At 46.1% G+C, this 26,421-nt stretch overlaps 1 protein-coding gene across 2 annotated transcripts in view; it reads left to right on the top strand.

Annotated features, from left to right (window-relative positions):
- The window catches only part of gpr180 (G protein-coupled receptor 180), a 106,091-nt gene that overhangs the window by 29,675 nt on the left and 49,995 nt on the right, over window positions 1-26,421 (top strand). For both annotated transcript variants that reach the window (XM_067985484.1, XM_067985485.1), the window contains one exon: window positions 23,438-23,662. In XM_067985484.1, the coding sequence (XP_067841585.1) occupies window positions 23,438-23,662 (225 nt within the window). The remainder of the gene's footprint in view (window positions 1-23,437; window positions 23,663-26,421) is intronic.

Raw genomic sequence — 26,421 nt, 5'->3', positions numbered from 1 at the left:
GGGAAGAGGGGACGATCGTCGAGGGAGGGGGAAGAGGGGAAGATCTGGGAGGGGGGGGAAGAGGGGAAGATCTGGGAGGGGGGGGGAAGAGGGGAAGATCTGGGAGGGGGGGGGAAGAGGGGAAGATCTGGGAGGGGGGGGGAAGAGGGGAAGATCTGGGAGGGGGGGAAGAGGGGAATATCTGGGAGGGGGGGGAAGAGGGGAAGATCTGGGAGGGGGGGAAGATCTGGGAGGGGGGGAAGAGGGGAAGATCTGGGAGGGGGGGGAAGATCTGGGAGGGGGGGGAAGATCTGGAAGGGGGGGGAAGATCTGGGAGGGGGGGGAAGATCTGGGAGGGGGGGGAAGATCTGGGAGGGGGGGGAAGATCTGGGAGGGGGGGGAAGATCTGGGAGGGGGGGAAGAGGGGAAGATCTGGGAGGGGGGGAAGAGGGGAAGATCTGGGAGGGGGGGAAGAGGGGAAGATCTGGGAGGGGGGGAAGAGGGGAAGATCTGGGAGGGGGGGAAGAGGGGAAGATCTGGGAGGGGGGAAGAGGGGAAGATCTGGGAGGGGGGGGAAGAGGGGAAGATCTGGGAGGGGGGGAAGATCTGGGAGGGGGGGAAGAGGGGAAGATCTGGGAGGGGGGGAAGATCTGGGAGGGGGGGAAGAGGGGAAGATCTGGGAGGGGGGGAAGAGGGGAATATCTGGGAGGGGGGGAAGAGGGGAATATCTGGGAGGGGGGGGAAGATCTGGGAGGGGGGGGAAGATCTGGGAGGGGGGGGAAGATCTGGGAGGGGGGGGAAGATCTGGGAGGGGGGGGAAGATCTGGGAGGGGGGGGAAGATCTGGGAGGGGGGGGAAGATCTGGGAGGGGGGGGAAGATCTGGGAGGGGGGGGAAGATCTGGGAGGGGGGGGAAGATCTGGGAGGGGGGGGAAGAGGGGAAGATCTGGGAGGGGGGGAAGAGGGGAAGATCTGGGAGGGGGGGAAGAGGGGAAGATCTGGGAGGGGGGGAAGAGGGGAAGATCTGGGAGGGGGGGAAGAGGGGAAGATCTGGGAGGGGGGGAAGAGGGGAAGATCTGGGAGGGGGGGAAGAGGGGAAGATCTGGGAGGGGGGGAAGAGGGGAAGATCTGGGAGGGGGGGAAGAGGGGAAGATCTGGGAGGGGGGGAAGAGGGGAAGATCTGGGGGGGGGACGAGGGGAACATCTGGGGGGGAGGAAGAGGGGAAGATCTGGGGGGGGGGGAAGAGGGGAAGATCTGGGCGAGAGGGGAAGATCTGGGCGAGAGGGGAAGATCTGGGCGGGAGGGGAAGATCTGGGCGGGAGGGGAAGATCTGGGCGGGAGGGGAAGATCTGGGCGGGAGGGGAAGATCTGGGCGGGAGGGGAAGATCTGGGCGGGAGGGGAAGATCTGGGCGGGAGGGGAAGATCTGGGCGGGAGGGGAAGATCTGGGCGGGAGGGGAAGATCTGGGCGGGAGGGGAAGATCTGGGCGGGAGGGGAAGATCTGGGCGGGAGGGGAAGATCTGGGCGGGAGGGAAAGAGGGGAAGATCTGGGAGGGGGGGGAAGAGGGGAAGATCTGGGCGAGAGGGGAAGATCTGGGCGAGAGGGGAAGATCTGGGCGAGAGGGGAAGATCTGGGCGGGAGGGGAAGATCTGGGCGGGAGGGGAAGATCTGGGCGGGAGGGGAAGATCTGGGCGGGAGGGGAAGATCTGGGCGGGAGGGGAAGATCTGGGCGGGAGGGGAAGATCTGGGCGGGAGGGGAAGATCTGGGCGGGAGGGGAAGATCTGGGCGGGAGGGGAAGATCTGGGCGAGAGGGGAAGATCTGGGCGAGAGGGGAAGATCTGGGAAGATCTGGGAGGGGGGGAAAGAGGGGAAGATCTGGGAGGGGGGGGGAAGAGGGGAAGATCTGGGAGGGGGGGGAAGAGGGGAAGATCTGGGAGGGGGGGGAAGAGGGGAAGATCTGGGAGAGGGGGGAAGAGGGGAAGATCTGGGAGGGGGGGGAAGAGGGGAAGATCTGGGAGGGGGGGGAAGAGGGGAAGATCTGGGAGGGGGGGGAAGAGGGGAAGATCTGGGAGAGAGGGGAAGATCTGGGAGAGAGGGGAAGATCTGGGAGAGAGGGGAAGATCTGGGAGAGAGGGGAAGATCTGGGAGAGAGGGGAAGATCTGGGAGAGAGGGGAAGATCTGGGAGAGAGGAGAAGATCTGGGAGAGAGGGGAAGATCTGGGAGAGAGGGGAAGATCTGGGAGAGAGGGGAAGATCTGGGAGAGAGGGGAAGATCTGGGAGAGGGGGGAAGATCTGGGAGAGGGGGGAAGATCTGGGAGAGGGGGGAAGATCTGGGAGAGAGGGGGGAAGATCTGGGAGAGAGGGGGGAAGATCTGGGAGAGAGGGGGGAAGATCTGGGAGAGAGGGGGGAAGATCTGGGAGAGAGGGGGGAAGATCTGGGAGAGAGGGGGGAAGATCTGGGAGGGGGGGGAGATCTGGGAGGGGGGGGGAAGAGGGGAAGGAAGAGGGGAAGATCTGGGAGGGGGGGGAAGAGGGGAAGATCTGGGAGGGGGGGGAAGAGGGGAAGATCTGGGAGGGGGGGGGAAGAGGGGAAGATCTGGGAGGGGGGGGGGAAGAGGGGAAGATCTGGGAGGGGGGGGAAGATCTGGGAGAGAGGGGAAGATCTGGGAGAGAGGGGAAGATCTGGGAGAGAGGGGAAGATCTGGGAGAGAGGGGAAGATCTGGGAGAGGGGGGAAGATCTGGGAGAGAGGGGGGAAGATCTGGGAGAGAGGGGGGAAGATCTGGGAGAGAGGGGGGAAGATCTGGGAGAGAGGGGGAAGATCTGGGAGAGAGGGGGGAAGATCTGGGAGGGGGGGGAGATCTGGGAGGGGGGGGAAGAGGGGAAGATCTGGGAGGGGGGGGAAGAGGGGAAGATCTGGGAGGGGGGGGAAGAGGGGAAGATCTGGGAGGGGGTGGAAGAGGGGAAGATCTGGGAGGGGGGGGAAGAGGGGAAGATCTGGGAGGGGGGGGGAAGAGGGGAAGATCTGGGAGAGAGGGGAAGATCTGGGAGAGAGGGGAAGATCTGGGAGAGAGGGGAAGATCTGGGAGAGAGGGGAAGATCTGGGAGAGAGGGGAAGATCTGGGAGAGAGGGGAAGATCTGGGAGAGAAGGGAAGATCTGGGAGAGAAGGGAAGATCTGGGAGAGAAGGGAAGATCTGGGAGAGGGGGGAAGATCTGGGAGAGGGGGGAAGATCTGGGAGAGGGGGGAAGATCTGGGAGAGGGGGGAAGATCTGGGAGAGGGGGGAAGATCTGGGAGAGGGGGGAAGATCTGGGAGAGGGGGGAAGATCTGGGAGAGGGGGGAAGATCTGGGAGAGGGGGGAAGATCTGGGAGGGGGTGGAAGATCTGGGAGGGGGGGGAAGATCTGGGAGGGGGGGAAGATCTGGGAGGGGGGGGAAGAGGGGAAGATCTGGGAGGGGGGGGAAGAGGGGAAGATCTGGGAGGGGGGGGAAGAGGGGAAGATCTGGGAGGGGGGGAAGAGGGGAAGATCTGGGAGGGGGGGAAGAGGGGAAGATCTGGGAGGGGGGGAAGATCTGGGAGGGGGGGAAGATCTGGGAGGGGGGGAAGATCTGGGAGGGGGGGAAGATCTGGGAGGGGGTGGTAGATCTGGGAGGGGGGGAAGATCTGGGAGGGGGTGGTAGATCGGAAGATCTGGGAGGGGGGGGAAGAGGGGAAGATCTGGGAGGGGGGGAGAGGGGAAGATCTGGGAGGGGGGGATGAGGGGAAGATCTGGGAGGGGGGGAAGAGGGGAAGATCTGGGAGGGGGGGAAGAGGGGAAGATCTGGGAGGGGGGGAAGATCTGGGAGGGGGGGAAGATCTGGGAGAGGGGGGAAGATCTGGGAGAGGGGGGAAGATCTGGGAGAGGGGGGAAGATCTGGGAGAGAGGGGAAGATCTGGGAGAGAGGGGAAGATCTGGGAGAGAGGGGAAGATCTGGGAGAGAGGGGAAGATCTGGGAGAGAGGGGAAGATCTGGGAGGGGGGAAGATCTGGGAGGGGGTGGTAGATCGGAAGATCTGGGAGGGGGGGAAGAGGGGAAGATCTGGGAGGGGAAGATCTGGGAGGGGGGGAAGATCTGGGAGAGGGGGGAAGATCTGGGAGAGGGGGGAAGATCTGGGAGAGAGGGGGGAAGATCTGGGAGAGAGGGGGGGAAGATCTGGGAGAGAGGGGGGGAAGATCTGGGAGAGAGGGGGGGAAGATCTGGGAGAGAGGGGGGGAAGATCTGGGAGAGAGGGGGGGAAGATCTGGGAGAGAGGGGGGGAAGATCTGGGAGAGAGGGGGGGAAGATCTGGGAGAGAGGGGGGGAAGATCTGGGAGAGAGGGGGGGAAGATCTGGGAGAGAGGGGGGGGAAGATCTGGGAGAGAGGGGGGGGAAGATCTGGGAGAGAGGGGGGGGAGATCTGGGAGAGAGGGGGGGAGATCTGGGAGAGAGGGGGGGAAGATCTGGGAGAGAGGGGGGGAAGATCTGGGAGAGAGGGGGGGAAGATCTGGGAGAGAGGGGGGGAAGATCTGGGAGAGAGGGGGGGAAGATCTGGGAGAGAGGGGGGGAAGATCTGGGAGAGAGGGGGGGAAGATCTGGGAGAGAGGGGGGGAAGATCTGGGAGAGAGGGGGGGAAGATCTGGGAGAGAGGGGGGGAAGATCTGGGAGAGAGGGGGGGAAGATCTGGGAGAGAGGGGGGGAAGATCTGGGAGAGAGGGGGGGAAGATCTGGGAGAGAGGGGGGGAAGATCTGGGAGGGGGGGGAAGATCTGGCAGGGGGGGGAAGATCTGGGAGGGGGGGGGAAGATCTGGGAGGGGGGGAAGAGGGGAAGATCTGGGAGGGGGGGGAAGAGGGGAAGATCTGGGAGGGGGGGGAAGAGGGGAAGATCTGGGAGGGTGGGGAAGAGGAGAAGATCTGGGAGGGGGGGGAAGAGGGGAAGATCTGGGAGGGGGGAAGAGGGGAAGATCTGGGGGGGGGGGGAGATCGGAAGATCTGGGAGGGGGGGGAGAGGGGACGATCTGGGGGGGAGGGGGGAAGATCTGGGAGGGGGGAGATCTGGGAGGGGGGAAGATCTGGGAGGGGGAGATGGGGGGGGAAGAGGGGGAGATCATGAGGACATCGGTGGGATGGGACGTGGGGGAGATCGGAGAGGGAGACACCGGAGCAGGGTGGAAAGGTATATTGATTTTGTGTTTTAACTTTGCAATGGTTTGTTATTTAATTTATTTTGTTTATTTTTGCCTGATCCGGCCCTTCCGCCTGGTTTCGCCAGGTGTGAATCAGAAGCCGTGGGAAAACCGCCCAGGTTAGTTAAAAATCATTCTAACTACCTAATATGTCACAAGTAAAGTGCCTTAAGTACCTCAATGAGGTACATTTGGTTCTTTAACTATCATTCCCCTGGCTTTAATTACCAGCAGGACTTCCGGATTTGGGATGCCCACGCGCACACAGGTGCGTCTGTGGGAAACTCAGATCAAGGGATATGGGGAAAAAGCGGGAACAGGGTACTGAGTTGGACGATCAGCCATGATCATTTTGAATGGTGGAGCAGGCCCGAATGGCGAAATGGCCTACTCTTGCTCCTATTTTCTATGTTTCTATGGAAGTCGGCGGGTTGGAGCCGGCTTCCAAACCCGCTCTGCATTTCTGCAATTTTTGTAGCCCCAACGCTAGCGCAATTTAAGTTTAAAATTGAGCCCTTTGGTTTCCTAATTTCCTTTCTAATTTCACCCCTGCACTTTCTATACTCCTCTAGGCTTTCTGCAGTATTGGTGTCTGACATAAGCTTCCTTTTTTTGCCTTATGTTACCCTGTATGCTCCTTGTCATCCAGGGGACTCCAGATTTGGCAGTCCCATCCTTTTTTTGTGGGAACATGTTTACTCTGAACCCCTTGAATGCCTCTGACTGCTCTGACATTGATTTACCTTCAAGTAGCTGTTTCCAGTCCACTTTTGCTAAATCATTTCTCAGCTTAGTAAAATTGGCCTTCCCCAATTTAGAACTTTTACTCCTGTTCTATCTCTGTCTTTTTCCATAACCAAGCTAAATCTAACTGAATTATGATCACTACCATCAAAATGCTCTCCCACTGATACTCCTTCCACCTGCCCAGCTTCGTTCCCTAAAACTAAATCCAAAACTGTCCCTCCCCCTCTTGTTGGACTTGCTACTTACTGGCTAAAAATGTTCTCTTGAATGCAATTTAAGAATTCTGCACCCTCTATACCTTTTGCACTGATTGTATCCCAATTAATATTAGGGTAGTTGCTTGTACGTCTCAGAAATTTGCCCACATATTTGCTCTTCTATCTCCCTCTGACTGTTTGGGGGTCTATAGTACACTCCCAGCAATGTGACTGCCCCTTTTTTGTGCTTTAGCTCAACCCATATGGCCTCATTTGATGATCCTTCTAACATATCATCTCTCCTCACAGCCATAATTGTTTCTTTAACCAATATTACCACACCCCCCCTCCTTTTATATCAGCCTCTCTATCTCGTCTGAAAACCCTGTAACCAGGAACGTTGAGCTGCCATTCCTGTTTAAGCCATGCTTCTGTGATAGCTAAGATATCGTACTTCCACATGTCTATCTGTGCCCTTAGCTCATCTGCCTTATTCACTATACTTCTTGCATTGAGGTATATACCATTAAGCACTGCCAAACTCCTTTGTTGTCTAGTTTCTAACCTTTGTTTCCTCTGCCTTCCAAACTCACTTACTAATTTTCTGCCTTCCATTTCCAGCAGAACAAAAGGGAAAGTCTCTGATAAGGTGGAGGGCAGGAGTGATTAAATGACAAAAAGGATGATGGTGCAAGGCAAGGAGGGTAGTAATGGGACAAGTAAATAAACAAAAGGTGGGTCTAGAGGAACTGTAAATGGCAACATCAGAATGTAAAATCAGTACTATCTAGGTGAAACCCAAATTGCAGCTACTGGCCTCAGACCAGTAGAGCAGTGTAAATGCCTTTTTTAAAAAAAAAACAGCCAAATTATAAGTATGGAGAAATGCAGGCAGACAAGGGATGCCTTCCCACCATCCAGGGCTCCAAACACTCCTTCCAGGTAAAACAGCGATTTACTTGCATTTCTTCCAACTTAGTATACTATATTTGCTACTCACGATGCGATCTCCTCTACGTTGGGGAGACCAAACACAGGTTGGGTGATCACTTTGCTTAACACCTCCATTCAGTCTGCAAGCATGACTCCGAGTTTCCGGTCGCTTGCTATTTTAATTCTCCTTCCCACTCCCACTCTGTCTTTGGCCTCCTACACCGTTTCATGAATCTCAAGGCAAGCTTAAGGAACAACACCTCATCTTTCTACTGGGCACTTTACAGCCTTCTGGCCTTAACATTGAGTTTAATAACTTTAGACCTTAACCACCACTTCCATTTTCTCTCAGACAGCACGTGCTGATAATGAAGGATGGCTGCACCAGAGCCACTGGAAATGTGGACTGGTACTTGCGGTGGGGGTCCCCTATCTATATACGCCCAGCGGGGTGGTCCACCTGTGCCATGGGAGCCTTCTCTTTGCCAGATTTTTCATGCTTCCCTCCTCCTCTGCTATTCTGCTGTAACCATTTACACCTCCTCCGCACCCATCTTATGTTTCTATACGTGTCTCATCACTTCATTTTGCCTTGTACCATCGTCACTTTTGTCATTTTAATCACTCCTGCCCTCCACTCTATCACAGACCTCTCCCTTTTGTTCTTTCCCTGGCTCTGCACTTGCTGAGAAGCTGTTCATCTCTAACATCTGCCAGTTCTACTGAAAGGTCATCGATCTGAAATGTCAACTCTGTTTCTCTCTCCACAGATGCTGCCTGCCCTGTTGAGTGTATCCAGCATTTTTCTGTGTTTATTTCAGATTTGCAGCGTCTGCAGTATTTTGCTTTTGTTTTAGAATTTGTGCTGTACTCTTGAAATAATAAAGGAGTAATTTTTTTTGTATACAGAACAAATGAGTTAATTCCCTATAATGTATGTAAACTTAAGGAATGATTCATAAAATAGAATTATTTGTTAAATTACAAAAAAAAATGGTCCAGCACAAAGTTCTGATTTTAAAAGCCAGAGAAGATGGAAAGGAGTGGGGTGGAAGAGAAAATGTTTTGTTTATTAAAACATTTGTACTTGAAATTTACTTATTTCCCAGCTAAATTAAAAGCAGTATTTGAATAAATAAATATATAATTTCCTTTTATAATTCATACAGATCTACTTCAGAAAGCTGTAGGCAAATGCAATTGTTCTGTTTTTCTCCAGCTTCTTTATTTGATATTTGTTGTCAGAATTTCATTGTGTAATTGTTTTGGACAATGTGTATTAAGTTCAATTTCCTTTGCACCTCTTTGATTGTGAAATTAGTTTTTGAACACTGAATGACTATTATTCAGGAGCTGTCGTGAACTGCTAATTACACCAAAATAGAATATGCATGTTATGTTGTCTTTTGTTTTGCCACAATAATACTTGGCCTTGTCAAGAGGCCTTTTTTCAGCCATGATAGAAACGGCATTGTTTAAAAGGTTACAACAGAAAATGAAAGGCCAACATTTCTTTTCATGAACCAAATGATAATCAGCCTTTGATGTCAAGAAATTAAGAATCCTATTTAATAGCATTTCAAAGCTATTGATCAAGGTGATGCTTAATTATATCGAACTGATGAATTGAGTTATTATCATACAAATGCTGCTTGCACTGAACAAAACAAAACCCTATAATTTTGAAGTGTCAAAAATCTCTAACAGCAAACTGTAATATACTCATGCTTGCTAATCTAGGTTCTGTTTTGTATGCAGTGTCGCAACAGTAACGTGATTACGGTTCCTTTTTGGGGGGTTAAATCCTGTTGCAGCAGATATGTAATTTAGTTTTTCTTTCATTCCAATTTTTGGGATGAAACTGTACTGAAGTACAACTATGAAGTTATCTTTCAACACTTTGGCTAGCTAATTGTATTACTGGTCGTATCTGTTGTAGTTTTAAGTTCTGTAATTCTGAGCATTTTGTTCAAGAGCTGTACTGTAGCTTTTTGCAAAAAAGTAAATTAGTATCTTTCACAAACTAATTTGAATTTATATAGCACCTCACCACATCCTCTAGACATCCCAAAGCATTTTAAAATCAACGCTTAATTAAGTCACTAAAGTTACATAGGCAAACATCTCACATCTCATGAACATGTATTGCAACAGGTTTCTGCACTGCACTCTTACAATCCAACAGCATTTATGTAGAAACACATTACCTGGTAAAAGAAAGGGAATCTTGTTTTCTAGGCTGACATATATGGATACCACTTCTAATTGGTAAGTTCAGCTTGGCTCAATTGTTACCACTCTCGCCTCTGCATGTTCTGATTTATTTATCCCCCGCCCTCTAATCCTGCTTCATTTGAAGACTGTACATAGTCTTGACTCCCTGTCTGCAAGCCATGGGAGATCGACCAGTAATAATATAAAAATGGCACGCCTGTACACACTTCCTGTCCGTCACACTGCAGGTGTCATATTTCCTGTATCACATTATATGACAGTATTTGAGTTTGTTTTTCCAAATGATTTGAAAATAAGCTGGAGAATTAATTTTAGAACAACTTTAAGGTAAAGTTTCACAGGAAAACTTTTGTCATATTTTACTTGAGAGAGAGAGAGAGAGACACACACACACACAAGCAGATGATTATAGCATCTGTGCTTTATTTTATTTATACTGAGAATCTGAAAATGGTGGTTGTTGCATACATATCTATTTATGTAGTCATGCTATATATCTATTTATCCAGCTGCAGTGAGTAAGGTGACACTAATTGTTTTCCCAATCAAAAACTCTTGGCGAAGGTCTTAGAAACATTTTTCCAAATTACTCATCAGAGATGTTCATCCCCATCTTTAAAATGGCATAACCTCTGACTCACTGTGAGCAACACCATGGGATAGCTGGTGGTAATATAATATAAGCATATCTAAAGTGCATTTCTTGTCCGTCTCACTTTTAGGAACATAGGAACAGGAGTAGGCCGTTCAGCCCCTCAAGCCTGTTCCGCCATTCAATTAGATCATGGTGATCTGTATATTTAATACCCTTGCCCAACAAAACCCTATCAGTCTCAGTTTTGAAATTTTCAATTGACCTAGCCTCAATAGCTTTCTAGGGGACAGAATTCCAGATTTCCACTACCCTTTGTGTGAAAAAGTGCTTCATGACATCATCCCTGAACTGCCTAGCTCTAATTTTAAGGTTTTGACCCTTGTTCTGGACTCTCCACCGGAGGAAATAGATTCTCTCAACCCTATCAAATCCTTTAATCATCTTAAACACCTCAATTAAACCACCCCTTAATCTTCTATGATCAAGGGAATACAAGCCTAATCTATGCAATCTGTCCTCATAATTTAACCCTTTTAGCCCCGGTATCATTCCGGTGACTCTGCGCTGTACCCCTTCCAAGGCCATTGCATCCCTCCTGAGGTGCAGTGCCCAGAACTGAACACAGTACTCCAGATGGGGTCTAACCAGAGCTCTATACAACTGTAACATAACTTCCATCCCTTTTGTATTCCAGTCCCCTTGAGATACATGCCAATATTCCATTAGCCTTTTAAATTATTTTTTGTACCTGTCCAGTAGCTTTTAGTGATTTCTGTACGTGGACCCCTAAATCTTCTCCACAATTCCTAGCTTCTCACCATTTACAAAATACTCTATCTTTCTTACGTCCAAAGTGGATGACCTCACATTTCCCCATTTTAAACTTCATCTGCCACAATTTTGCCCATTCACTTAATCTATCAATGTCCCTTTGCAACTTTCTGCTCCCATCTACACTATTTACTGTGCCAACTTTGTGTCATCAGCAAACTTGGGTATATGGCTCTCTATTCTTTTGTCTAAGTCATTTATAAATATCGTGAAAAGCTGAAGCCCCAGTACAGATCCCTGGGGGACACCACTGGTCACATCATGCCAATTTGAGTACATATCAATTATCCCTACTCTCTGTCTCCTACCTCGTAACCAATTCCCTACCCATGTCAATAGGTTACCTCCAATTCCACGCGCTCTCATTTTTGTTAACAGTCTCTTGTATGGAACCTTATCGAATGCCTTCTGGAAGTCCATATAAATAACATCCATAGACACTCCTTATCTGCCACATTAGTTACCAATTCAAAAAATTCAAGTAGGTATGTTAGACATGATGTACCTTTTACAAATCCATGTTAGCTCTCTCTGATCAGTTCATATTTTTCATATTTGTCCCAAGTGCTCAGTCACACTTTCCCTCATAACAAATTTTAGTAACTTCCCCCCCCCCCCAACAAATGTTAGACTAATGGGCCTACAATTTCCTAGTTTATCTCTCCTACCCTTCTTAAATAATGGAGTGACATTGGCAATTTTCCCATCCAAGGGGACAGTTCCTGAATTAGCAGTGTTTTGGCCTAGAGCATCTGCAATTTCCTCACCTACTTATTTTAATCCCCTGGGGTGGAAACCATCAGGTCCTAGAGATTTATCATAGAATTATACAGCATAGAAGGAGGCCATTGTGCTTGTGCCGGCTCTCTGAAGGAGCTACCAATTAGTCCTGTTCCCCTGCTCTTACCTCATAGCCTAGCAACTTTTTCCTTTTTAAGTAGAGATCCAATTTCCTTTTGAAAGTTACTATTGATTCTGCTTCCACTACCCTTTTGGCCAATTTATTCCAGATCATAACAACTCGCTGAGTAATAAAGAAAAAAATTTCTCCTCATCTTGCCCCTGCCTAATTTGCCAATTACTTTAAATCTGCGTCCTCTGGTTATTGACCCTCCTGCCAGTGGAAACAGTTTCTCCCTGACTACAGTATCAAAACCCCTCATAATTTTGAACCCCTATTAAATCTACCCTCAGCCTTCTGCTGTAAGGAGAACAACCCCAGCTTTTCTAGTCTCTATAGATATCTGAAACCCCTCATTCTAGTAAATCTCTTCGACACCCTCTCTAAGGCCTTGACATTCTTTCTAAATTGTGCTGCCCAGAATTGGATATAGTACTCTAGCTGAGTACTATATCCAATGATCTATAAAGATTTAACATAACTTCCTTGTTTTTGTACTTTATACCTCTATTTATAAAGCCAAGGATCCTGTATTTTAACAGCTTTGTCAACCAGTCCTGCCATGTATGTGAATATGAACCCCTATCCACCCCAGGTCTCTCTCTTCCTACACCCCCTTTAAAATTGTACCATTTAGTTTATACTGCCTCTCATAATTTTTCCTTCCAAAATACATCACTTCACACTTCTATGCATCAAATTTCATCTGTCTTGTGTCTGCCCATTTCACTAGTCTGTCTATGTCCTCCTGAAGTCTGCTACTATCCTCACTGTTTACTACATTTCCAAGATTTGTATCATCTGCAGACTTTGAAATTATGCCTTCTATACCCAAGTCCAGGTCATTAATACATATCAAAAATAATACCGATCCCTGGGGGACACTGCTTCCCTCCAGTCTGAAAAACAACCGTTCATTACTACTCTCTGCTTTCTGTCTTAGTCAATTTCATATCCATGCTGCCACTGACCCTTTAATCCCATGGGCTTCAGTTTTGCTAACAAGTCTATTACGTGACACTTTACAAAGCACCTTTTGAAAGTCCACATACACAACATTAACCCTCTGTTATTTTATCAAAGAACTCAATCAAGTTAATCAGACACAATTTGCCTTTAGCAAAGCCATGTTGACTGTTGTTTATTAACCCATATTCTTCCAAGTGACAATTAATTTTGTCTGGGATTATGGCCTCTATCTATCTTTAGTCTCATTATTTTCTTTGTTACCATTTTTTTTAACTTATATTAAATCTAGTAAGTTCCTTCCCTTGATTTAGTTTTAGTTTTCTTCATACCTCTGATACTTTATCCTCTTCCTCTACCGTGAAGACTGATGCAAAGTAAGTATTTAACAAGTCTGCCATTTCCTGATTTTTCAATTACAATGGGCATGATTTTAGTATGGTGGCAGGAACTCAGCGGGTGGGTAAATAATCATGTGGAATATCCGGAAATAATTTTAATGCATCAGATTGCACGATCGCAACTCAATTGGAGGCACTTAATTTTACGTCCGGGTTTCGTATCTCCAAGCTGCACAGTGGGCGTACTGTGTGCCCGCGGGATGTGATGTGAACTGGAGTATTTAAAAGGCCAATAAAAAATGGATGTTGAAAGAGAAAGGAGGAACAAGGGAAATGGAAGGATACAGAGCAAAGGTAGCACTCAGATTCAGCGACGCATCCTTTGAGGGGCTACTGGCTGGTGTGCGAAGCAGGATGGATGTGCTGACGAGCTGGGAGGAAGAGACCTGCTTCTGTCATTAAGAAGGTGTGGCTGGAGGTGGCAGAAGAGCTGAGGAGCAGAAGCATGGTGCCCAGGTCTTGGGTTCAGTGCAAGAAGTAGTTTAATGACCTAACCAGGTCAGGAAAAGTGAGTACATTTGCTGATTCACCCCCCACCCCCACTCCCATTACCCCTCTCATTCTGTGTTGGCAAGCCTACTCCATCACATCATTCCTCACACCCACTTAAGTTTCAGCATCAACTAACCTTCACTTTCTATGCACTTCCTCACCTCCCCATTTGTGTCCCCACCACTGCTACTCACCCCAGTCCTGGTGCAATGTGTTGCATCTGGCTGATAGTCATCCTCTGATGCATAAAATTGAATGTTTGATTGTCAGCCTCCCTCAAAGCAATGCATCCATCGGGTGAAGACGTCACCTTCAGTCACTCAAGTCTGTTATTTCTCCCCTTGTAGGAGAAGAAAGTGCAAAATGCAAGGGAGAGGAGTAAAACTGGAGGTGGACCACACAAATAGTCCAGTTGACGGATGCAGAGGAGGAGGTTATGGACATCAGTCAGACCTTTGCATGCCTATCAGTCGGAGGTGGAGAGACTGGTAATCCACAGATGGCTTGTAACAGAACTTTAACATCCTTCACACACATGATGAATTGATTTTATCAATGATTGACCTGTTCCACACCTCAGTATGGTCATTGGAAAGATTGTCACTTTTGCGATGATTAATTAATGTTGGTTTCTGTTGTCTTCCAGGCTCTTCATGGATTCAACAACATTCAGCAGCAATGGAAGAAGGCGATTCCTCAGAGGGGCTCATTCCTTCTGAGGGTGCACCATCACATGACATACAGCCATGCACCAGTGCAGATACTGGCACTTCATTGGGTCCTGTTAGCCAGATAGTTGAGTTGTCACCTGGTGATTCACCACTCACAAGTGTGCACGAGCAGACACTGGTGGTAGGGGCAGCTGTGGAGAATCCGCGTCGGTGGGGGGCACAATCCTTACCCAGCTCTGCTGAGCTGGACACAGATGCTGAACCCCAGGGACCATCATTAAGAATAGGAATGATAGAGGTACAGCTGCATCTTTTCGAGGTACTGGAAAACGTGCTACGAACACTCTACAATAGTGGAAAGGCTGGAGGAGTCCAACTCCATCGCTGGTGGAGTGGTGGCGCAGTAAGTGAGAGGTAAGTGCGGGAATGTCTGCGATGAAGAGAATGCTATCCTCCATTGATCTTCAAGCACGGCTCTCTGATGAGTCCGTGCAGGCTGTGACCATGGCCTTTCGGAATCTGAATGCCAAAATGTCTGCCGCCTTAAACAGGCAGACAAATGCTTTAGCCGTGGCCTTAGAATGTGGCACATCTGCTCACCAGCCTGCTGGCCAGCAGAGTGGTGGGAGTGATGTTGTGCCAGCCCAGGAGAGGGATGGTGGCGAAGGGGGACATGGAAGCGGGGACTCTACTCAAAGCACTCCCACATCTCACCCATTGCCCCCCCCCCCCCCCCAAACCACTACCCACAATGCTGCCTCCTCTCCCAATAGCTGAGTCTGCCCCTGCACAGCTGCAGATGGAGCAATCTTTGGCGGGGCCCTCACAGCCCCCAAAAACCAGAGTTTGTAGGCCGAGAGCATCTCAGCAGTCAGGGCAGGGACCTGAACAACCTGCCACTACCTCTGCTGAAGCCACAGGGGATGCACTACGTAGAAGTGGTAGGAAGAGAAAGGCTAAGCAATTGTTATGCACGGGGTGTTTGACGAGATGTCATGTTTTTAATTTATATTTTCTTTTTGTTTATGTCACATTAAATTTAATAATTCTTAACACCACTGCCACGCCTTGCCCATTATTGAGTTCCTTTCGTTAATTTGTGCTTCATCGTGAATGGCCAAGACATTATGCCACCCATTGGGCGTGTGTGCAGTAGATGAATGCGTGGTTGAAGGACTGTTTTGTGCAAAAGGAGATGGGAGGTGGGGGCGCAGGGGGTTGGGTGGTGGTGGTGGTGGTGGTTGTTCCAGGCGGCCTGAATATTTGAAAGTCTTCAATTTGCAGATCTCATTATGAGAACCTGTTAGAGATGAGGGAATCCCTGGCATCACGGGCAACTATATGCGCCGCTGCTCTGGCTTCATTTTCCTTCTCCTCATCCTCTTCTTCAATGTTGCCAGCAGATGAGGATGCTTCATGAGTGCTTTCAACCTCCTCTACCTGTAACCCTCTCTGATGAGCTATGTCGTGCAGGACGCAGCACACAATTATTCTGTGCACTCTCGCTGATGAGTACTGAAGGGCTCCCCCAGATCTATCTAGGGACCTGAAGCGCATCTTCAACATTCCTATGGCTTGCTCAATACAGACCTGGTAGTGATGTGGCTCTGGTTGTACCGCTGCTGTGCCTGGGTGGGGTTTCTCACAAGTGCCGTGAGCCATGTCTGCAGGGGACAACCCTTGTCTCCAAGGAGCCAGCCCTTGTATCTGTCGTCTTTGTTGAAGAGAAGTAGGATGTTGGACTCGCACAAAATGAACAATTCATGACAGCTGCCAGGGAATCTGGCACAAACCTGCAGAAAGCTCCGATGGTCGCACACCAGCTGTGCATTGATAGTGATATCCCTTTCTGTTTATGAACAGTCCTGGCTAATGTGGAGGTCCTCGGATTGCTACGTGTGCAATCAATTGTGTCCTGCACTCATGGGAAGCCAGCCAGAGAGTTGAAATCCACTGCCCTCAGTCTGGCTGATGTCGTTGCGTGTGAAGTTGACGCAGGCGGATGCCCTGATAAACAAGCCATCCATCACCTGTCGTATACACTTATATACAGACGACTGCGACACCCTGGCGATATCACTATTGGCGCCCTGGAAGGATCCGGAGGCGAAGAAATTGAGGGCAGTGGTGACTTTAACTGCAATGGGCAATGCATATCCAGCCAGAAGCAGCTGTTCATGAAGGAGCGTGGAGATGTCTGCGACCACCTGTCAACTCTATGTCAGCCTGCGTAGGCAATGCTCCTCAGGGAGGTCCAGGAAGCTCAGCCTCTGCCTGTAGACCTTCTCACGTGCGTAGTGCCTCCTGTGATCTTGGCCCCTCCATTGGTCCCCTCTCTGGTCTTCTCCAGGTCCTTGTTGCACACCTCTGTCTTGTGCACCTGCAGACCCCAGAACTGCACGACATGCCTGCCATGGATGGTGATGTGTCTCCTCCTCAGATGTACTGTGGAATAGATCCATCCTGATCTTGTCAGTTTGAGGGGCTCCAAAATGTAGGTGAATATGTGTGAACAAAAGAATTCTCAGTCTAAACACAAAGAACTCGTAGCCAAAGATTTGTCTGAGAACTGAGTGCCCAGCTGCAATACCTCGCCTTTTATTGAGATGTGTCAATCACCGGTTTAAAGTGCCAAATGAGCTTAGGAACATAGGAACAGGAGTAGGCCATTCAGCCCCTCAAGCCTGTTCCACCATTCAGTGAGATCATGGCTATCTGTGACCTAACTCCATATACCCACCTTAGCTCCATATCCCTTAATACCTTTGATTAACAAAAATCTACCGATCTCAGATTTAAAATTAATAACTGCGCTAGCATCAACTGCTGTTTGCGGATGAGAGTTCCAAACTTCTGTCACTCTTTGCATATAGAAGTGTTTCCTAACTTCACTCCTGAAAGTCCTGGCTCTAATTTTTAGGCTATGTCCCCTAGTTTTTGACTCCCTAACTAGTGGAAATAGTTTCTCTCTGTCTACCCTATCAGTTCACTTTAATATCTTGAAAACTTCGATCAAATCACTCCTTAATCTTCTAAATTCCATGGAATACAACCCTAGTTTATGTAATCTCGTGTAATTTAACCCTTGGAGTCCAGGTATCGTTCTAGTAAATCTAGGCTGCATTCCCTCTAAGGCCCTTCCTAGGGTGCGGTGCCCTGAACTGAACACAGTACACCAGTATGTTCGTATGTAGGTGTGGTCTAACCAGGGCTTTGTATAGCTGTAGCATAACTTCTACCCCCATGTATTCTAATCCTCTAGATATGGAATGGTGGCCTTTATTAGCCTTTTTGATTATTTTCTGTACCTGTCCATAACATTTTAATGATCTATGTACATGGACCCCTAAGTCTCTTTGGACCTCCACTGTTTCGTGCTTTTCACCATTTAGAAAGTACACTGATCTATCCTTTTTAGGTCCAAAGTGGATGACCTCACAGTTGCCTAAATTGAAATCCATTTACCACAGTTTTGCCCATTCACTTAATCCATTAATATCTCTCTGTAATTTTATGCTTCCATCTCCACTGCTTACAATGCTGCCTACCTTTGTGTCTTGGATATGTGGCTCTCTGTTCCGTCTGCCGCATTTCGCCTCTGTTTCTATGGCGTGTTTCAGAAACCACGGGAGACACGGAGTTAAAATTACCCCCACCATCACCTGAATCTGACTTTAAGGGGCCCACATTACTGTTAGCCACTCTCTCTTTCTCTCAATATACTTGTAAAAGCCTTTAGTGTTGTCCTGGATATCCCTCGCAAGTTTTTTCTCGTATTCCCTTTTTGCAGCTCTAACTACTTTCTTTGTATCCCTTTGCTGTTTATATCTCTCCCCCTCCATGAGATCTCCACTGTTCTTTGCATTTGTATAAGCCCTTTCCTTAGTTTTATACTATCTCTCATTTTTGTTGACTAGGATTGCTCTTTAGGGGTATGTACAGGTCTTGTGTTGAACCAAATACTTCTTTGAAGTAATATTTTTACCTGTTAACAGTTCTGCCCAGTCTATTGTGGTCAATCTCTGCCTCATCCCTACAATGTGGAAATGCGGTGATGGACTGGGGTTGACAAATGTAAGGAATCTTACAACACCAGGTTATAGTCCAACTGTTTTATTTGAAAATCACAAGCTTTCGGAGGCTCACCTGACGAAAGAGAAAGCCTCCGAAAGCTTGTGATTTTCAAATAAAACAGTTGGACTATAACCTGGTGTTGTAAGATTCCGTACATTTGTCATCCCTACAAATTCAGCCTTCCCTAAATTTAAAACGTTGGTTCGTAACTCACCCTTCTCCTCAAACCTTATATTGAATTCATTCATGTTATGGTCACTGTTTGCTAGGTGTTGCCTTACTGTTGGATTGTTGACCAATTCCATGTGAAAATTAAAGTCTCCCATTATAACCACTCTGCTTTTGCAACAATCATCTCTGATCTCAGTATTTATACATCCTGCTACTTTTTATCACTGCTATCAGATCTGTAGACCACTCCCACTAAAATTTTACATCTTTTTCTATTCTTCAATTCTACCCAGAGAGTTTTGTACTGGCTGCTCACCCTTACTGATATCCCCTCCTTCTAATGCTATAATAGTGTCCATTATCAGTATTGATACTCCTCCTCGCTTTCCAATTTCCCTGTCCTTTCTATAGACTTTCAAACCTGGAATATTTATCTTCCTGTCATGCCCAGCTTGTAACCAGGTCTCAGTGATGGCCACTGTGTCATATCCTTTAAGCTGGATTTGCACTTCTAATTCGCTTGTTTTATTCCTTGTGCTACGTGCATTTGAGTATAGAACTCTTATTTGGGCAACAGACTGGATCGTACCCTTTTGCCTAATGCTGTTTTTCTCACAATTGTTTTTCATTACTCTTGTATTTTTATCAGTTATTTTGTTGTTATTTCCTATATATTTTTCTGAACCAGAAGTATTTATATTACCTTTAACATTATTTATGATCTGGACTTTGCTCACATCCCTTTTTCTTATCTTTAGGCTATTGTCACTTTTATTATTTTTTCTGCCTGAGCCCCCCCCATTGGTTTAAAGCCCTTTGTACAGTCCTATTTATTCTTTCAGCTAGGGGTCTTGGTCCCAGCCCGGTTCAGCTGCAGCCCATCCCAGCGGAACAGATCCTTCCTGCCCCAGTACTGGTGTCAGTGTCCCATGAAATGGAACCCCTCTTTTCAACACTAATCCTTCAGCTACGTATTTACTTTCCTGATCTGTTTGTCCCTATGCCAATTTGCATGTGGCTTGGGTAATCCGACATTATTACCCTCAAGGTCCTGGTTTTTAATTTAGTTCCTAGCTTCTGATACTCCCAAAGCAGGACTTCCTTCCTGTTCTTCCCCATGTCTTGACACGGACCACAACAACTAGATCTTCCCCCTCCCTTTTTAAGTTCCTCTCCAGTTGCTCAGAGATATCTTACCCTTGAACCAGCTAGGCAACATACCCTCCTGGACTCTTGGCGGCGTCTGCAGAGGACCCTATCTATCCCCCTGATTATTGAATCCCCTATGACTACAATCTTTCTATTCTGCTCCACCCTCCCTTACACTGCCTCCTGCTCCACGGTGCCATGGTTAGCATTCTACCGATCCTGCAGCCTTCATCCTTATCCTCACAGGTAGTAAGTATGTTGGATAGGACCAGTATGTGAGGACCTCCTTTTCTACCTCCCCTAGGCTCCCCTACCTTGCTGACTGACAGTCACACACTCTGCTTCCTGCACCTGTGCTTTTCTTTGAGGTGTGACTGTACTCTGAAGAAAACTATCCAGATGTTCCTCCCCCTCCCTTATGTGTTGGAGTGGCTCTAACTCACACTCCAGCTTTTCCATCACACTTCATATTTCTGTGTTACGCTTTTGATTAAAAGTATAAAAAAATAAAGACAGTCATTTAGAAAGTATTTCAAAAGTCCCCCGCAATTGAAGATACCTTAACTGACACAGATGTCAAAATGCCAGTAATAGCTGACTCACTTTACAATGGACAAGGCCTGAGACAGTTGCTGCCTTATGGAGTACAGTGGCAGCATTACTAGAGCATGGAGCTGTGGTGAAGAACCTTGAGAAATTGGGGGAACAGACACTCCCGTGCAAAGTATCCAAACACAATCTGTGGCACACCAATGGTGGAGACTACTTGGTGAATTTTGACGCCCCTCCCACCATTATTGCAACCATATTGGATCTTTTAGGATGTGACATAGATGTAATCAGACCTACAATACTCAAATACCAGCCCCCCAGTGACTGATGAAACCTGCCCAGCAATGCTCCAACCTAACCATGAGGTTAAATTGCACTCTAAAAGGAAATTATGTCATGTTGTAGTTCAATTACCTTTTTTAAAATTTATAACCAAAATCATTCTGTATGGAAAGCTACAGTAAGGTAAAAAAATAACTCAAAGAAAGCCAGGCTTCTGATCTACAGTTTGAAAAGTAATTAAACTTTGACCTCACCCAGTGTTTCCTTACCAGCAGCTAGACTTTGTAGCCTTAAAGGGACACAGTATTCACCTCAACAATAGAATAATCCATTGTGTAAGACACGGTGCAACACTGCTGTCTTTTATAAAATAATGTACTATGCAACTTACTGTGAGCAATGCTAAAGGAGATCCACTAATATATGTTCTGTGTGTTTCTGCCATTCTAATTTTATAGTATTCAACATTACAATGTGCAGCAAATCATTTTTACTGATACTACCAGGGTGAAAAGACTGGTGACTTTTCACTATGTTGTAGATTCTGCAATTTCTTCTATCTGTTTTACTTGCATTTTCCCATTTAGTTTTACATTAATGCAGCAGCTAAAACCAAAGGCCATACAAGCAGAATCCAAGATCCACAATATGGATTGAATTGCTACTGATTGGTGAGCTATTTCATTTACAGAAATGTAAATACATATTGACATTGGAAGTATCCCAAAATGCACAGTTTCAAAACTGTGTATTTTGAAATTTCTTCCTCAAAAAGTGTATGTTACAGATATCAGATCCAAAATTATGATTAAGATTAAAGTATTGTCAAGATCCTTAAAAATTCTGGGGTAGAGTTTCTGCTTTGGTGCAATCGGGAAATTGAGCCCGAAATGAGCATGAAATTGCACTGGTTAGGTTACGGTTCAAGTTTCCGATAAATTTCATTTGCATAATCACAAACATAAAACCTTCCATGAACCAGCACAATTGGGCACCATAATAGAATGTAATCGTTTCTTTTTTTCTATCCATTAAAAAGTATTCCTTGATGTATTTAAGAGTGGTAACCTGGTGCAGTTTTATTAATACAGCTGAAAATGGATTTATCACCACAAATAAGCATTTTTAATAACGCTGTCCAGTCCTCCACCTGTGAGTAACCTGATTTAAAATCACTGAAAATGACTTTTAAAAAATTATATTGAACCATTTAATAGTTTCATTGGTGTACACTAGTCAGTTTCTTAGTAAATTAAATATTTTTTGATATGAAAAAACTTTTAAAACTTGTCTACTGGTGCCTGTAAACCTAGGAAAATGAGCGCACTTTGAAGAGCCTTTCCGAACCAGCCCAAGCGGCAGAATCTCTCAATTTTGACCTGGGGGTGTGGCAAATTTTATGGGCAGGGCCTGATTCGGATGAATTGAATCATGAATCAACATAAAAGATTGTGGAAAACATGAACGTAAGGGGTTTTGGGCGTAACTCGCGTTTAAAACTCCCCGATCTTTTGCGCTGCTTCAGCCGATTCTGCCTGGATTGCGCTGATATTACTAGATGAAACTCAACCCCCCCTATGTTTTGCTGACCAGGAGGAATTAAAAACAGAACAGCAAGTGTCGTTTAAACAAGCTATAAACAGCAATATTCTTGTAAACTTAATTATGAAGAAAACAGATTAATGTTAATTTTCAATAGTTATTCACCAAAGCCAGCATATTCCAGTGAAATGTTTTACCTGCAGTTATAATGTCCTGTGTGTGCAATAAATGTGATCAAAAGACTGAAGTCTGTAAAGGCCTTGCCTGAGTTTGGGCATTCTCAGCCCTGTACATATTGGTTCCTCAGAGCAAACTACTTTTCGGCACTTCTACATTAGAGGGCAGCTGATGCCAAACTTGTGGTTGTCCTACCAGCAGTGCACTAGCATTCAGCCTTCATTGTTCCAAAGGGAGCAGGGTCTCATTTTTACAGAGGTGATAGATCTCCGTTTAAAAGTACAGAACCTCAACTTGTAGCAATGGAATTTTCGGGTCTTCTTGAGGACTGGCAGCACCAGGTGAAAGAGGGGAATAAGCTGCTGGTCTTCATTGGAGTACCGCTCCTTTTACAAAAGTTCTCTTTGCAACCCTTAAGAAATATAAAAGTGCATTGTAATTCACAAATTGACACTAAATTGGCAGTTACGTTGAGATGAGTCCATAAGGATGGGTGGCGTAGAAAATGAAAAATAAACTGGATGCACTTCTGGCATAGTACGTGATTCAGTTTGGACTTCAGGCAAAGCAGAGAAGGTACTCCACACAAGAGCTTACAAATATAAATTATAATAGTAATATAATAAAATTAATCATCTGTTTCCCTAACAAAAGTCTAGAACACTGTTAAATTTTTTCATTGTGCATCTTTGTCCATTCTTCTGTTCATGTTTAATATACACCATCTCCCTCACCTTTAAGGCCCCCTTAAAACTCGCTTCTTTGACCAAGCTTTTGGTCATTTCTCCTAATATCTCCTCCTTTGGCTCAGTGACCATTTATTTCTGATTACACCTCTGCAAAGTGCCTTGAGATGTTTTTCTACATTAAAGATGCTATATAGATGCAAGTTGTTGTGTACATATATCCTATAAAAATAGAAACAATCATGGATATGATCCTTGTGGTATAGTAATTGCATTTTTAGAATAGCAGAGGATTAGGGTAACACATTGTATTAGGAAATGGATTTACAACTGATTCTCTACACAATGGCCAAATTCTAGCCAAAGCTTATTAAGGGACATCAGATGGCATCAAGTCTTACTGCACAAGCAGGAGTTGAAAATCTGTGGATCGTCACCTCTGGACTGTGCTTGAAACCTAGATTATAGAGCAATGTGTGACAGGAGGAAAGGGGAGGAAATATGAATTATTAATTGGTTTAAAATACTATAATTAATTGGTGCAATGCACACTTTTGAGAGAAAACCAATGCTGAATTCCACAACAGTACCTCTGGTTGTATGGTATTGTTCCAAAAGAAAAATTACTGATTATTTTTTTTGTGTTTCAGTTTCATTGGATGAGGTGGAAAACAATCAAACTATTTCCCAGTTTCTGCACCCTCAGGCTTGGCACATAGTGTATGCAGATAAGCACACCTGTCCAGAAGATGAAGATGAAGAAGATAGAAGGGTTGGTGAGGGCTTTACTGCAGAGACTATCAAGTTTAAACTTATGTTACTGAATCCAGATGCAGCTAACAATCCATTGGATCACTTCAGTGCAGAGGAGTCTGGTAAGTAGTTGACCTTCCCGCTTTTGAAGTACCATAGTATCATAGTAGGTACAACACAGGAGGAGGCCATTTCTCCCATGGTAGTGTGCCGGCTCTTTGAAAGAGCTATCCAATTCACCCATTCCCTTGCTCTTTCCCCCATACCCCTGTAAATGTTTTCCCTTCAAGTATTTATCCAATTCCCTTTTGAATCTGTTTCCACCACCCTTTCAGGCAGTGCATTCCAGATTATTACAACTCGCTGCGTAAAAAAATGTTTCCTCATGTAGCCTCTGGCTCTTTTACCGATCACCTTAAATCTATGACCTCTGGTTATCGACCCTTATGCCACTGGAAACAGTTTCTCCTTATTTACTCAGTCACAACCATTCATGATTTTGAACACCTCTATGAAACCTCCCCTTAACCTTCTCTGATCTAAGGAGAACAACCCCAGCTTCTCCAGTCTCTGTACATAACTGAAGTCCCTCATCCCTGGTACCATTCTAGTAAATCTCTTCTGCACCTTCTCCAAGGCCTTGACATCCTTCCTAAAGTGCAGAATTGAACACAATACTCCAGCTGAGGCCTGACCAATGTTTTATAAAGGTTTAGCATAACTTCCTTGCTTTTGTACTCTATGCCTCTATTAGTAAAGCTCAGGATCCCACATGCCTTTTTAACAGCCTTCTCAACTTGTCCTGTCGCCTTCAAAGATTTGTGTATATGCACTCCAGGTTTCTCTGTTCCTGCACACCCTCTAAAATTGTACCATTTACTTTATATTGCCTCTCCTCATTCTTCCTACCAAAATGCATCACTTCATACTTCTTTGCATTAAATTTTATCTGCCATGCGTCTGCCCATTTCACCAGTCTGTCTATGTCCTTCTGAAGTCTGTTACTATCTTCCACGTTGTTTACTATATTTCCGAGTTTCGTGTCATCTGCAAACTTTGAAATTATACCCTCTATACCCAAGTTCAGGTCAGACCCGTGGGGAACACCACTGTATACTTCCCTCTAATCTGAAAAACAACCGTTCGCTCTCTGCTTTCTGTCTCCTAGCCAATTTTGTATCTGTGTTGCCACTGTCCCTTTACTGCATGAGCTTTAATTTTGCTAACAAGTCTATTAAGTGGTACTTTATCAAATGTCTTTTGAAAGTCCATATACACAACATCAACCGCACTACCTTCATCAGCCCTCTCCGTTACTTCATCAATTAACTCAAGCAAGTTAGTCAAACACTGCTTTTCTTTAACAAATCCGTATAAATATAATAAATCAGATAATTTTTCCCCCCCACCCCCCGACTCTTTCCTTTTATACTATGGATTTTCTTTGCAGGTATTGAAACCCCTCCTTCCTGCCGTGTTGGCCCATGCTGACTTTCATTTATTAGCCCATACTTTTCCAAATGCCAATTAATTTTGTCATGGATTATTGTCTCTAAAAGATTCCCCACCACCGACGTTAGTCTGACTGGCCTGTAATTGCTTGGCTTATCCCTCTCCCCTTTTTTGAACAGAGGTGTAACACTTGGCAATGCTCCAGTTCCCCGGCACCATCCCCATATCTAAGAAGGCTTGGAAGATTGTAGCCAGAGTCTCCACAATTTCCACCCTTACTCCCCTCGGTAACCTAAGAATCATCCCATCTGGACTGGGTGACTTTTCTACTTTGTGTACTGCCAATCTTTTTAGTACCTCCTCTTTATCTATTTTTATCCTATCCAACATCGCTACTACCTCTTCCTTTATTAATGCAATGGTAGCATCCTCTTCTCTAGTGAAGACAGATGTGAAGTATTCATTTAGTGCCTCAGCCATGCCCTCTGTCTTCACAAGATGATCTTTTGTGCTCCTAATTGGTCCCACCCTCCCTTTTACTATTTATATGTTTATAATAGCCTTTTGGGTTCCCTATTATGTTAGTCGCTAATCTATTCTCATACTCTCTTATTCCCTTTTTTAGATCATCTCTGTACTTTCTGTATTCAGCCTGGTTCTCTACTGTATTATGATTTTACATTCATCATAAGTGTCCTTTTTCTGTTCCATTTTAATCTCTATATCCAGTGAGCTCTAGCTTTGGATGCCCTTCTTTTCCCTCGTAGGGATATGTCTACTCGACCTGAACCAACTTCTCCTTGAAGGCCTCCCATTGCTCAATTGCTATTTTGCCGACCAGTTTTTGATTCTAATCCACCTGTGCAAGATCCCTTTCTAACTCATTGAAATTTGCCCTCCTCCAGTTAATCATTTTCACATTTGATTGTTCCTTGTCCTTTTCCATAACTATTCTAAACCTCGTGATATTATGATAAGGGGTTCGACCATTAAGGACTGAGATGAGGAAAAATTTCTTCACTCAGAGAGTTGTGAATCTTTGGAATTCTGTACCCCAGAGGGCTGTGGATGCTCATTCGTTGAATATATGTAAGACTGAGATCGATAGATTTTTGTACACTAAGGAAATCAAGGGATATGGGACTAGGGCGGGAAAGTGGAGTTGAGGTAGAAGATCAGCCATGATCTTATTGAACGGTGGAGTAGGCTCGAGGGGCCCTATGGCCTCCTCCTGCTCCTATTTCTTATGTTCTTATCACTGTTTCCTAAATGCTCCCCCACTGAAACATGCCCAACCTGTCCCATTTCATTCCCCAGAACTAGATCCAGCACTGTTTCCTTCCTGGATGGGCTGGAAACATATTCCAGAAAATTCTCTTGGACATAGCTCCTCTATTGTTCCTTAATTCTAACCAAATATATTCTGTGT

The sequence above is a fragment of the Heptranchias perlo genome, chromosome 6 (assembly GCF_035084215.1).
Source record: "Heptranchias perlo isolate sHepPer1 chromosome 6, sHepPer1.hap1, whole genome shotgun sequence".
NCBI classification, from domain to species: domain Eukaryota; kingdom Metazoa; phylum Chordata; class Chondrichthyes; order Hexanchiformes; family Hexanchidae; genus Heptranchias; species Heptranchias perlo.
The sequence above is the reverse complement of the archived record's forward strand: the minus strand, read 5'-3'. Positions and strand labels throughout refer to the sequence as shown.